The 13,442-nt window shown below is 48.0% G+C and overlaps 1 protein-coding gene across 4 annotated transcripts in view; it reads left to right on the top strand.

Moving 5' to 3' along the window:
• TLK2 (tousled like kinase 2) overlaps positions 1-3,805 on the top strand; it is a 130,722-nt gene extending 126,917 nt beyond the window's left edge. For all 4 annotated transcript variants that reach the window (XM_058561295.1, XM_058561296.1, XM_058561294.1 and 1 more), the window contains 2 exons: positions 362-469; positions 2,711-3,805. In XM_058561295.1, the coding sequence (XP_058417278.1) occupies positions 362-469; positions 2,711-2,884 (282 nt within the window). In that variant the 3' untranslated portion in view covers positions 2,885-3,805. The remainder of the gene's footprint in view (positions 1-361; positions 470-2,710) is intronic.
• Positions 3,806-13,442: the final 9,637 nt, after the last annotated feature.

The raw sequence follows: 13,442 nt of genomic DNA on the forward strand, positions 1-13,442 counted from the left end.
CACATATGTATTAAGCCCACAGGTATCACTCAAAGCAAAAGAGTTTGCTGGTTCCCGCCCTGAATCTTCTCTTCTTTGCTGTAAGCAAAACTTAGCAGAGGTACTAGGATATAGCAGATGCTGCTTCTGGTCCCAGCTCTGCCTTATGTTAGATGTTGGACTGTGAGCAAGTTCCTTAAGCTCTGAGCCTTTGCACCTTTATCTATAAAATGAGAGAATTAGAGGAGACAATCTCCAAAGTTCCTTCTAGCAGTTCTCATTGAGACACGTCTTCTCCTTTCCCTTCCCTATGGTTTTGAATTGTGTTCTCATTAATTTTAACCAGAGGCCCACTTTTGTTTGTTTTGTTTTTATATGATAGCCTTTTGGCCATAACCAGTCCCAACAAGACATCCTACAAGAAAATACTATTCTTAAAGCTACTGAAGTGCAGTTCCCACCAAAGCCAGTAGTAACGCCTGAAGCAAAGGTAAGTTTTGACCCGTTGGCCAGCGGAAATGACTGCTTTGCTTTCTGTATTATTTCTCTGGGTAATAGTGGAGGCATTATTCAATAGAAAATTCAGGAGCCATTAAAAACATCCTCCTCCTTCTAAATGCATATTTCTTCAACCCCTGTACTCCCCGTCTCATCCCACAACAAACATTTATTGAGTGCCTATTAAGCACTAGTTACTGTTCTAGGTGGTGGAGAAGGAACTGTGAATATGTAGCAATGAACTACAAAGACAAGCTCCCTGCCCTTAAGAAGTTTACCTTCCACTAGGTGAGACAAACAATAAATAAAAACAGATACATTCCAGATGGTAATAAATGTTATGAAGAAAATAAACCAGAGTAAGGAGGTGGAGAGGTGGGAACCCCTTTTTTGATGGCATGGTCAGGGAGGGCCTCAATGATGAAGTGAGGTTTTGAGCAGTCGTGAATGATGTGAAGGTGTGAGCTGTGTGTAGATTTGGAGAAGAATATTCTGAACAGAGAGAAGTGAGTAAAGCTCAGATGTGAGTGTGAGCTTAGTAGACCCACAGGGCAGGCAGGGAGCCAGAAGGGAGTATGGTAGGAGAGGCAGCAGGGCAGATTATGTGATGGAAAGCACTGGAAGGTTTTACTCAGGGCAACAGATTGCTGTTTCAAAAGCCTAGACTGTAACTGTAGAAAGAGAATTCAAAGTAAAAGGAGTTTATTTGACCGGTATCCAACCCAAGAAAACCTGTTTAACTCCAGTTCCAGGTATCTCACTAAGAAAGGTTCATTTTTAAAGGCCAAGGATTATTATGTTCAGTTCTGTGAATTTGTTTTTATCTTCCAAATGCTTTAATCAACCAACTACCTATAGGTGTCTTTGATTTTGGAAAACCAGAATTGGTATTATACTTTTGTGTTTTATTAATTAAATGTGGGAAAAATAGAAAATCATTTCATGTTTTAGTTTTTTTTAATAGACTTTATTTTTTAGAGCAGTTTTAGATTCACAGCAAAATTGAGTGGAAAGTTTAGAGTTGCCATATACTCCCTGTCCCCACACACGCACAGTGTCCCCCACTGTCAACATCCCGCACCAACGTGGTACATTTGTTAACAATCAATGGACCGACATGAAGGCATCATCACCCTAATGTAAAGTATGGACTTTGGGTGATAATGATATTTTAGATTTTTAAAAATCAATTCATTTGTTTGAAATAATTATGTTACAAGACTTTGATTAAGTAGAACTGTGGTTAAAAAGACAGATAATCTGGGCCGGCCCCGTGGCTTAGCGGTTAAAGTGCGCCCGCTCTGCTGCTGGCAGCCTGGGTTCGGATCCCGGGCGCGCACCATCATACCGCTTCTCCAGCCAAGCTGAGGCCACGTCCCACATACCGCAACTAGAAGGATGTGCAGCTATGACATAAAACTATCTACTGGAGCTTTGGGGGGAAAATAAATGAATAAATAAAATCTTAAAAAAAAACAAACAAACAAAAAGACAGATAATCTGTTTAAGGGCCTTTATGATAAGAGTTGTAGAAACTGAGACTACATAGCACTTCACACCTAGCACAAAGGAAACTTCTATGTTGGTAGTCAATTACGATCCCAAAATCAAACCCCACTCACAGTATGTTTTTATGTCTTCAGTATTCTTGGGGAGACAAGTCCTGTTCAGGTTTCCCTTTACTATTTAGGGATGTGCCTGATCGTTTGCTTATTGACCTTTCAGGGAAGAAGGAGATACATAGGGAAAGGATTTACCACTCTGTGACACGTTGTAGTTTAGTCAGTGTCGGACTCCTCACCCTACGTGTGGTGGTAGTTTGTCATTACAATTCCCTCTTCCTCAGGACGTTCACTTGAGGCCATGGTTTGTAGATGCAAGACCATGAAGTTAGACTGTGCCCATGCAAACCAGCTACGGCGAAGAGAGATTTTTGTGTTGGTCTTTGTGCTTTGGGGGCAGAGGTATTTAGAGGTTATGCCCCCATTCCCCCTCAGGAATGCCTCAGCCGCCTCTGTTTAGGAAGGAGTCAGTGGCCACAGAGAGGTACCGCTGCCAGTGCATCTCCTGATCTTCTCCAGGTCTGCCTGGTGGTTTCTGGGCAAGACTCGAAGCCCCTTCTCTTTAGGAGACGTTTGCTCTGGGCCCTGGCAGCTGCTACAGAGCCTCAGGTTTCCGTCTTGGGGTGCCAGGATTATCTGCTTCAGGCTTCTTCAAGAAACTTTCCTTTCAGGCATTTATTCGACGATGCTTGGCCTACCGAAAGGAGGACCGCATCGATGTCCAGCAGCTGGCCTGTGACCCCTACTTGCTGCCTCACATCCGAAAGTCGGTCTCCACAAGTAGCCCTGCTGGAGCTGCTATTGCATCAACCTCTGGGGCGTCCAATAACAGTTCTTCGAATTGAGACCCACTCCTAGGCCACAAACTGTTCAACACGCACAAAGTGGACAAATGGCATTCAGCAGCGGGTTTGGAACATAGCGAATCCGAATGGATCTCATGAAACCTGTACCAGGTGCTTTTATTTTCTTGCTTTTTTCCCATCCATAGAGCATGACAGCATCGATTCTCATTGAGGAGAAACCTTGGGCAGCTCTGGCCAGGCCTCATAGGAAAAGGCCGTGCCTGAGGTTCCGGCGTCATCGGCCACTGCGTGTGGCTGCTCTGAGTGAGGAAAAAATTTAAAAGAAAAACTGGTTCCATGTACTGTGAACTTGAAAACATGCAGACTCAGGGGGGTCCCTGATGCAGTGCTTCAGATGAAGAATGTGGACTTGAAAATACAGACTGGGCTAGTCCAGTGTCTATATTTAAACTTGTTCTTTTCTTTTAATAAAGTTTAGGTAACATCTCCTGAAAAGCTTGTAGCACAAAGGCTCAGCTGGGGATGGTGTTTGACTTCGGAGGAAAAAAGTTGCTATTGCCCGTTAAAGGCACTAGAGTTAGTGTTTTATCCCTAAATAATTTCAATTTTTAAAAACATGCAGCTTCCCTCCCCCCTTTTTTATTTTTGAAAGAATACATTTGGTCATAAAGTGAAACCCGTATTAGCAAGTACGTGGCAATGTTCATTCCAGTCAGATGCAGCTTTCTCCTCCGTCTGGTCTCCTGTTTGCAATTGCTTCCCTCATCTCAGTAGGGAAAAAATTGAGTGGGAGTACTGAGATGTGTGGGTTTTTGCCATTGGACAAAGAATGAGGTTAGAAGACTGCAGCTTGGAGTCTCTCTAGGTTTTCAACTATTTCTTCACAATTTGAACACTTGATGGTTGTCCCTTTTAATTTATTTGAAGTGCTATTTTTTTAAATAAAGGTTCATCTGTCCATGCAGTCCTCTTGGATTCTCTGAATGTAGTAACCATTGAAACTGTTCTAAAGGTAGGCAGAAATGCGCTGAGGAGCTAAATGCTCCCGAGATCAGGAGTTCCTACCCACAGTCTCTGTGTGCTTGCTGAACGGTGTACATTTCTTGTTAACCACGATATTAAAACTTGATCAGCACATAAGCTTTCCTTTCTTAGATCTTTTGACAGGAAACGACCTCCAGTCCTCTAAATTTTGTGGGTGTGTGCTGGCGTGTGTGTCTGTGTGTGCATGTGCACACACACTTTGTCTAACTCACTTTATTTAATAGATTCATCAAGTGGAGTTTAAAAATAATCTCAAGGGAAATAGGTTATTTTAAATATGAACATTCTTTTAGAACTAATTTTTTTAAAAATGTGGGTGTTTCTGAGATGTATGCTTAGCTGACGATGGAGCTACAATGGGCACTGCATGGCTCCCCTGTGCCCTTGAAACAGCAGAGCACTCAACAGTAGAAAAGGAAGGAGGCCAGAGCCTGAACATGTGGTAGCCAGCTTGGAATGTTACTGACATGTGGCAAGAGGGCTCAGCCAGAAATATTTAAAGATGCAGCATTCAGGCATGCAAGTTCCCTGGGCAGCGGGGGGAGGCAGAAAGGGTCAAGAGCTCTCAAATAACTCATGACTCTGATGTTTCTTTTACATGTGGCACTGGTGACACATTTTCTAAGACCTTTGTTTTGTGGACCTGCCCCTATCTCCCCTGTATCAGGCGATCTTAAGGGAAAATGGAGTATTCCAAATTGGAGAGAAGTTCATGGGTAGGTATTGTGTTGTGAAACTCTGAATGGAAGGAAGTCAGCACCAGAGCCCTTGGTGCCCCCAGCTTTCCTAAAGCTATTTTATTGCAATATATATTTATACACAAGTGCGTGCACACACTTACGCAAACACACATATGTATGCCTACATGATATATGTGTGTGTGTGTGTATAGTACCTTTTTTTAGCCATTACTTTCAAGCTCCTAAGCAGAGAATACCCGTGGGGTCTCAAAGGATGAGCACAACACCAAACAGATGGTGTAGGCATACGTAACTAGATGGATGAAGTTAAGATCGTGTTTAAACTTACTCAAAATATGAAGTTCTATTCCTTTTTTTCCTCCCTCTCATTCAATGATCTGGCAGGATTTTTTTTTTTTTTTTTTTTTTTTTTTACTTTTTTTTAAAGTTGAAAGAATGCTGCATCTCTAAGCCTTCCCTCTAACTTCCTGCCTCCTTCTCCCCATGGGCTTGTAAGTGAAGCTGCAGGACTTGATTTGTTGATCTACCTTTTCTGCCCTCGTCCCTGCAGAAGGGACGCCCTCTCCCCTTGCTTTTATTGGGTCTGGGGCCTGGTTGGGGCTGACTGGGTTTGGTTGAGTCTGGCCAAGACCTCTTTCCACTGCATGGACTACCCCCAGAATGCTGACCTTTTCTAGACTTTTAAGTAGCCAATGAAATCACTAAGTGGGGTTCTTCCATGTCATATTTTGTTAATATGGGTTTCACTTTTTCCAAGGATAATCCCTTATTGCCACAATGTTGATTTACTTTAAACAATGACAAAATGTGTATGAATTTGTAATGAAACCCAGCCAGACTGTGTTGGCCTTTCCCAATTTGAGGGGTGGGGAGGATATTAAAATAAGTTTTAAGAAGTGAATTTCCCAGCCTCTTGATTTTACTCTAGTTCTCCAGCTTCAAACAGAGCCCTTACCATCTAGGGTGTAGAGAGGGGATCCTGGTAGCCGGCCGAGTCCCAGTGGATATTGCAGGCATGATGGGAATGTATTGATTCGTGCAAGACCTTTTGTATCTCTGATGTGCCAACAGCCATGATCATGGGTGGGAATACAGCAGTGAACAGTAGAGGGAAGGCCCAGTCGTCAGCTCACAACCCAGGGGTGAAGGCACTGGGCCCCAGGAAGGGATGGAATACGGGGGTGTCCAAGGGGAACGAATTGGGCTCCGAATCTGCCGTCGTGAGATGAGCAGCTTTAAATGGAGAATTACCAGTAAGAACCGTATGCACTCCACTTCTGTGGCTGACCTGGACACGTCTGCTGTCTGTTTAGAGGGTTTGTGTCCCTCCTTCCTTTTTGTCCAGGAAGGACAGGTTTTCCTCCAGCTGAGAAGATTAGCAGTCAAGGAGCTCTTGTGTTTCTTAATTTAGAAAATAACTGTCTTTAAACATAGTTATCTCCTAGAATCCTAGACCTAGAAACAAGCCTCAGGTCCAGCTCCCTGCTTCTAAGAAGGCAAAGTTTACAACTACCTTGACCCACCTTGGCGATTTTTGCTTTCTGAGAATCTTTCCTTCCCTCCCTTAATCATTCTAATTGCCCAAGCTCTCTTTGTCTGTAATTAAAATCTGCCCCGGGGTAAGTGGGGGAGAGACATGGTACACAAACTAGTTGGGGTATGGGAAGTCCCTGCTTCCTAAAATTAGCTATTTTGTTTTAGTTTCTTTTTTGTGTGTGTGAGGAAGATTGGCTCTGAGCTAGATTAGCCCTGAGCTAACATCTGTGCCCATCTTCCTCTATTTTTGTATGTGAGACGCTGCCACACATGGCTTGATGGGCCGTGCATAAGTCCATGCCTGGGATTTGAACCTGCGAACCCCGGGCTGCCAAAGCGGAGCACGTGAACTCAACCACTACTACGCCGGGCTGGCCCCATGTTTGTTTTAGTTTCTTAAGGCAAAATAAGCTAGTGGGTAAGAGTCTGGGCTTTAGAATAAGGTCTGGTTCAAATCCCACCTCTGCAAGCTTCAGGGGTATCTCCTTGCGTGATTGTAGTAAGAAGCGGAAATAGGTATGTAAAGTGCCTGGCACATACGAGGGGAATCAAAAACTATGGCTTAAAGAAGATCAAAAGATCCAGTAAGTGGGATTGCTGGTCTGGAACCCCAAGTTTGCTGGTTGAGGTTCAGAGCTTTTCTCCTCACCAGGTTGTCAGAAGGTCCTTTTGCCTTGGGTAAGGGATGCACACCTTTCGGGAGTCCTCTTCTCTGGCTTAAGATTCAATATCAACCCCTATCCTATGAAGTTAGCAGTCTTCTCTTACCCTGGATCCAAGACTTCTGGCTGAGTCTGGGAGGAGCATCTTTTAGGCCAGTGTGGCCCCCAGCCCAGCAGCATCAGCGTCACCTGGGAACCTGTTAGAAATGCATGTTCTCAAGCCCCCCAGCACTATTATCTGCGTCCCAGATGGCACGAGCACTGAAGGTCACAAGTCCTGCTGACCTTCCTGTCAGCCACTACAGTAAGGGTGGGGCAATCAGAGAGAGTAGCTATCAGGCCTTGTCTAAGCTCACCCAGCTGAAAGACGGAGACGACTGTTTTGTTTTCTGTGTTTAGCAATAAAAATGTTATCTTACATATGCTCTTTTATGGGGAGCCCCAGGAGGGCCCTACAACACATCCCTTATACGACAATACACTCAAGAATCATTCACTTCTTTGGGCAAAGCTTCTTACCTTTGGCCTTCTGTTAAAATACATAACAGCTTACCAGTACCTTCTTGCGAATTAATGTATCACGTTTTTCTTTGACCTGAGGGGTCCAGGGCTGTAGGAGAGGGCTGAGACCTGGGCTGGACTGCAGCTCTTTGGAAGGGGTGGGGGAGGAAAGAGTATAGAGAGGTTGCAGGGAGAGGAGGAGGGTTAAGGAGGGAGTGGTTAGGGACTCTGGCTGCTGCTGAGCTCTGCGGGTGGGTTGGGAGAACCTGCCAGAGGCTGGGAAAACAGGCCTGGGAGCAGGTCTGGGACCTGGTTGGGGCAGGGAATACAAGAGCCCTATTGTGCTGAGGGAGCTCTGCAGGGGCCCGAGACAGGCTGCTGGAGTCGGTGAAGGGGTGCATGTGTATGTGTGAGGCACTGGGCAAGAGACCCTGTGGTGTGAAGAGGTCAGAGAGCAGCTGGCTGGCTGACTTGGCCCCACCCATCCCTGGCCACTGGTCAGACCTCCTGGGTGTGGAGGGAAGTGCCCAGCTAGAGAACGCTACCTCAGCCTCATCAGCCTCCAGGCACAGCCTGCAACTGTGGTGGCCTCCTGTGCTGTCCAGCCTTTTCACCCTTGGGGAGGCAGGCGCAGAGGGCAATATCAGCAAAGGGAAGAGGCTCTGGCACTGCTGCTGTGCAGAGAAATTTGTGGCTTCAACTATGTGGATTCACAGCCTAGGCACAGGCAAGGGAGAAGCATTTTACAGATGAGGAAACTGAGGCCCACAGAGATTTGGTGACTGGTGAGCAGGATCGAATGGGGAGGGACTGCAGGCTTGAAAATTTTGCGAGGTGGATTTTCTGAGTGCCATCCTTGGGCAGAGACTGTGAGTGAAGGCTGCACCTCGGCTCCCAGCTGGAGGCATATCTTATCCTAATCTAGGGCACCACCCCACCCCGGGCTCTCTTCACTGCGTCCCAGCCCCTCATGGCTAGCCCTTCGAAATCTACTTGGAGGACCAGCTTGTGTAGTCCTGGGCTGGAACTGAACTTAGGTGGGAAAATTGGGGCATGGCTTCACAGAACATTTGTGCTTCAGGTTCCCCAGTTATCTGATCTTGTCATCTTGCTTTATAGATGACGAAGCAAAAATCCTGCCCTGACCCAGCCTCGGGCAACTCTATATCTTCCTGTTCGTGTGTCCTAATTGACAGGTGGGAAGATCCTCTGCCTTGACTTCCTCATGGTCACTGTAAGGTTGAAGGGGGTGGGAGATGTCAAGATGTTTCAGCAACTAAAAAGTAAAAAGCAGAGGGTGTTCTTAGATGCTTCCTCAGTGTCCCAGGGGCCCCTGGAGAGATGTCTGCAGGACCTAGAAGGCCCCTCAGTGCAGGCCTTGGCTTGTTCCTTGAAGGAAGCCAGTCATAGAGTCAGACCAGAGCCCTGTGCCCTAAGAGAAGGGCATGCCGCTGGGAAGCATGAAAAGGAAGGTGTTTGCCTACAAGTTAATTTCAGGAGCCATTGCTTCTTTCCCTCTGCAGACTCTCAGAACCCTACCCACAACCTTAACACTAACCCTGCTCCTCAGCCCACGTTAACTAGACAAAACTGTGCCCGGTTTTCGAATCTGGTAGAACAAGATGTCAGGAGAGCCCCTAGTGAGGACTGCATTCAGGTCACAACTCTCAACTTGCTCTGTAACCTTGGGCCAGGCACTCACACTCTGAGCCACTGAACTTCATGCATCCACTCAAAAGACATCTGTTGAGAGTCTTCTGTTTATAATATGCTGGGTTAGGCTCTGTGGGAGGTAAAAAGGTACATCAGACTTGGCTCCTGCTTTAAGGAAGGTTATCATTTAGAAGCTAAATGTGATAAATGTTAGCTGGGAGCTGAGAAATTCTGTAAGAGCAAGATGATGTCCCTGGGGATTTGGGAGATGGTGTTGAGCTGGGCTTTGAAAGATGGGCAGAATGAAATAGAATGCGAAGGGGCAGTGTTGGCAGCAAAGGGTCTTTCACACTTTCTGTGGTCTTCCCATATGGAATGGTGGTCACGCCAAGACCTCTCCATGCCCTCTCACAGCTCCAGGCCTTGGCCATCTGACCATCTTTGAAAACTTGAGCGTCACCTGCAGTCTTCCTTCCTGTGGACTCACAGCGCCTGTACGCCTTTCCCTTACTTCACTGCCTTGTCCCATGTCTGCTCACTTGGCACCACGAGAGCTGGCCCCTCGGTAAGCCCAGGGCCTGGGTGAAGGAATGACAAATAGTTGGCCTGCTGCAGCATGGTGCACAGAAGGGGCAGTAGGGCTGGACAGGTGGTGGTGAGGGACCTCAGATGTGAGACTGAGGAGGAGGTTGGGGCAGTGTGTTAGGTACAAGTCTGGTTAGGGAGTGAACAGATTGGGGCTGGACAGGGACAGCCATGGAGCCTGCATAGCTGGTGCCAGATCCTCAACAGTTTGTTGAGTGTTTTTCAGATTTGTTTGATAGCAACCCACACACAGTAAAAAACACTTATCTCAACCCAATACATTTCACAGAATAGAACTTAGTTCTGATATTTACTGTTTTACTTCACTTTTAAAACACTGGTCACTACCCATTGGTGCCCCAGTCCACTTCTTGCTGCTTCACTGGGGGCTGTGTAAGGTCTGGCCAGCCTCTTGGAGCTGCAGTGGCGGTGGTGGGCCAGCTGGATGCAGCCATCTGGCTCCTGTTCTGGTCAGGGGCTCTATTCCACTAGGGGCCTAGGAAAGGATGGATCAGGGGAGGTTCTGCCTCTCTGCAGAGCAAACCTCCCGCCTGTTCTGCCTCCAGGCTAGGATCAGTGAGAGCCACAGAAGGCTGTTGGCAGGGACTGGGCCCAGCTTTGCTTTGGAGGGTCAAGAACTGAGACTAGAGAGACCTCATCCTGCCTGTCCTTACTGAGGTGGGGAGAGGGAGACAGGGACCAGGGACAGCCTCAGATGACATCTTGAGGAGACAGGGAGATGCAGAAGCTGCCAGCCCAGCCAGAGCTGTGGACCAGTGTAGCCTCGACACCTGACTCAGCCCCATCCTCAGTTCAAGGACAGGCTCAGAAGAACAGCAGCTCCAGGTTTGGAGAGGCCCCTGTAGGGCAGACAGGGTGATGTGACGTCCCTCTCCCCTTGTTCTGGCACCAGCTGAGTAGGGCAGTAGAAGGTTCTGGGAACTACATCCCACCCACTGCAGCTAGTTCTTCAGCTTGGCTCTGCAGTCCAGTCACCTCTTCCTTGCTGGGGTGCCTCAAGCCAACCTCTGCCTTCTCTGAACCGCCACCGGCCAGCTTGCTCCTGACCTCTAAAGCCTCTGAGTGGAGACAGGAGCCAGTGAGGATCCTAGATGCATTTGATTTGTGACCCCTGCTGCAACCTGGGCTCAGTCTTGAGCCCCCCAGCTCTGAGCTTACTTCAGGGCTCTGCCGATAGCTGTGGACATTACCTTACCATGGTGGCCCCTTCAACTGGGAGTCCGCGTCTAGACTTCTGGACTTGTGGAGAGGAAGTCGGCGCTTCCTGCTTCCTGGAAGAGGTCCTGAGGTAATTATCTCCTACCCCTTGGGAAAGAAAGTGCTGGGGTTTGGAGTCCCTTTAACGGAAGTCTTCTAATACAGGCCTTGGGCTGAAGGGGAGTGGATACAAACTCAACAGGGCTCCAGAGAGCAGGGGCCCCTTCTAGGTGCTCTCCAACAAAAGAGAGAAGGGAAAGAACCTAGGGAAGGTGGGCAGAATTTTTCTTAGGTTATATTTGTGGCCATTATGGTAGACCAGTCTGGAGAAGGCAGACCAGCCAGAAAATTCCCCAGTAATGTAAATGTGGGAGAAATAGTTCCTTTAGGTTAACTGTCCCAAGATCGTACAACCTGGAAGAGGTGGAGCAAACCTTGAAACTTGGATCTGTAAGCATCCCAAGCCTGCCTTCTTCCTTCCTTTCGCCCAGTCCCTTCTGGGATCTTTAGTGCGGTGGACGAGGGGGTAGCCACGTGGACTCGAAGGGCACATTGCTTGAGTGGAGATCCAAGGGTGTGAGACACAGGAGCCCAGGGAGAGGGTAGGATCTGCCTAGGCCAGCCCTGTGCTTAGCCAGACTTTTCCCCTGGCATAGAAAGGTGCAGGGTGGGGAAATCTCGGATGCCTTTTGGGGTCACACCCCTTCTCTGGTTGCCTTCGGTAAGGACTGACCATGTCTCTCCTTTCTTTATATCCACCTATCCTACCTGGCCGTCCAGTTGCATTCTTCCTTGTCTTGTGTTCTCCTTTCTTAAGCTTTTAAGTTGTAGGCCTGGCCTGCCGGGGGTGTCCACAGGCATTGCTCTGCTCCCCTGGGCACTCTGGCTGGAGAGGCTGCCGAGCCCCAGAACCAGGGAAGAGGAGACTAATGTGAGAGGAACCCTAAGCACAGTGAGTAATGATACCAAACCTTGTATGTCAAAGGGCACCTGAGACTCAGAAGGGAAGTGGCTTTTTTGGGGACATGTGGCTAGTGAATAGCAGAGCTGGAATCCCAACTCAACTCTGACCCCCAGGCCTGGACTCACCCCACTGCCCAATGCTGGGCTATTTATGGTAATGCATTTATTAGCCCGCTAAAGTGAGCATGGAGATACTTCTAGCTGGATTAGTTTACACTTCAGAATATCCTTTTTGTATACAGTTAAACATGGAGATGTTCAGACAAGGAGGAGAGGTTGTATTGTTCTCTCAGGCAAAGGAAAACACCCAGTGTTGCAATCCTGATAAAACTGACCTGTGCAGCTCTCATGGACAGTGGGGTGGGGGTCGGGGTGAGAGGCAGGCAGGGTGAAGCGTAAGGAGTAAAAGGGAGACACCCTGATGTCCAAATGGCAAAGGAAGATGGGAAGTAGGGAGGGGACTAACCTTCCCTGAACATCTTTATCCAGGGACTGTGCCATGCCTTCATACATGACATTTAATTCTCCAGACAAGGTAGGAACTGTTGCCCCATTTACAGGTAGGAATTGTGAACTCAGAGAGAGGTTGAGTAACTCAGTGCATGTCACAAAGCTAGTAAGTGGGAGAGCAAGGATTCTCACTGGGGTCTCTCTGACTCCAAAGTCTCTGCTCCTTCCACTAAACTGGTTTTGAGGAAATCAGAAGACCCAGAAGATTGGCTAACAGTCAGTGTCTGAAGGAGAGCCATTCCTCAGTATCGATTCCACTACAGCAAATACCATCTTGGCAAAAATCCCTGGACTGGTCATAGACTTCATTAAGTCTTCAGCACCCAGCCTGATGCCTGGCACACAGTAGGCCCTTAATAAATGGCTGTCCAACTGGGCTTTCACAGGAATAGTGACGAGCCTTGCCCTTTGGAAGTAGATGAGGGTCTATGTGCTGGTGAGGGGTTCCTGTGAAAGCCCCAGCCCTCTCACAACACCTAGCACTCCTGCAGACTGTGGCATGTTCCGCTGACAACTGATCCTGCACAGGATCTTTAAGCAGTGGGGGATTGGGCTGGATTCTCCACAGGGAGAATTGCCCAGTCATGGCCCAGCTTTCTGCCCTGCGAGCTCAAGATCTAAGACAGATGGTGGCCGCGGATGTGGGCCCAGACAGACAGTCAGCAGAATACAGTGTGTAACTCTGGCATGCTGGAGCAGGAAGTCTCACCCTCTGCAGAGACTAGAACAGGGCCTCAGAGACTTGAACAAACATCTGTCCCTGCTAGTGCAGTGCACTTTCGTGCTCCTCAGCCCTTGAGCATCAGTCTGCTCTGCCTGGCATATGGCAAAAATTGTGTGTTTTCCCCACCAAAACCTTTTCTTGGGCTATGACTCTGCTCATTGTTGTTTCTCCAGCAGCTAGCACGGGGCTAGCAATCAGTGGTTATCGAATGAGTGAATGAAGAAACAAGCATCTCCTGTGTGCTGGGCACTCAGTGTACTGGTGCTGGCAAGTGGTGGACTTTCTGGGCCCACGTCATTCAACGCTGATGTCAAGTAGTTGGCTTCTGCCTTGCTGGTGGGAGGAATGCCAAAACCAAGCGAGATCCAACCCTGCTCCAGAACCTGGAGGGCTCCGTGGGAGCCCTGCCGGAGTCCCCTTTCAGGGGAAAGGGGACTCCTTGGTGAGGGCTGTGGCCAGGACATCCAGAGATAAGCAAGCAGGTGGAAGCCTGTGTCTTC

This window comes from Diceros bicornis, chromosome 18 (assembly GCF_020826845.1).
Source record: "Diceros bicornis minor isolate mBicDic1 chromosome 18, mDicBic1.mat.cur, whole genome shotgun sequence".
Lineage (NCBI taxonomy): Eukaryota > Metazoa > Chordata > Mammalia > Perissodactyla > Rhinocerotidae > Diceros > Diceros bicornis.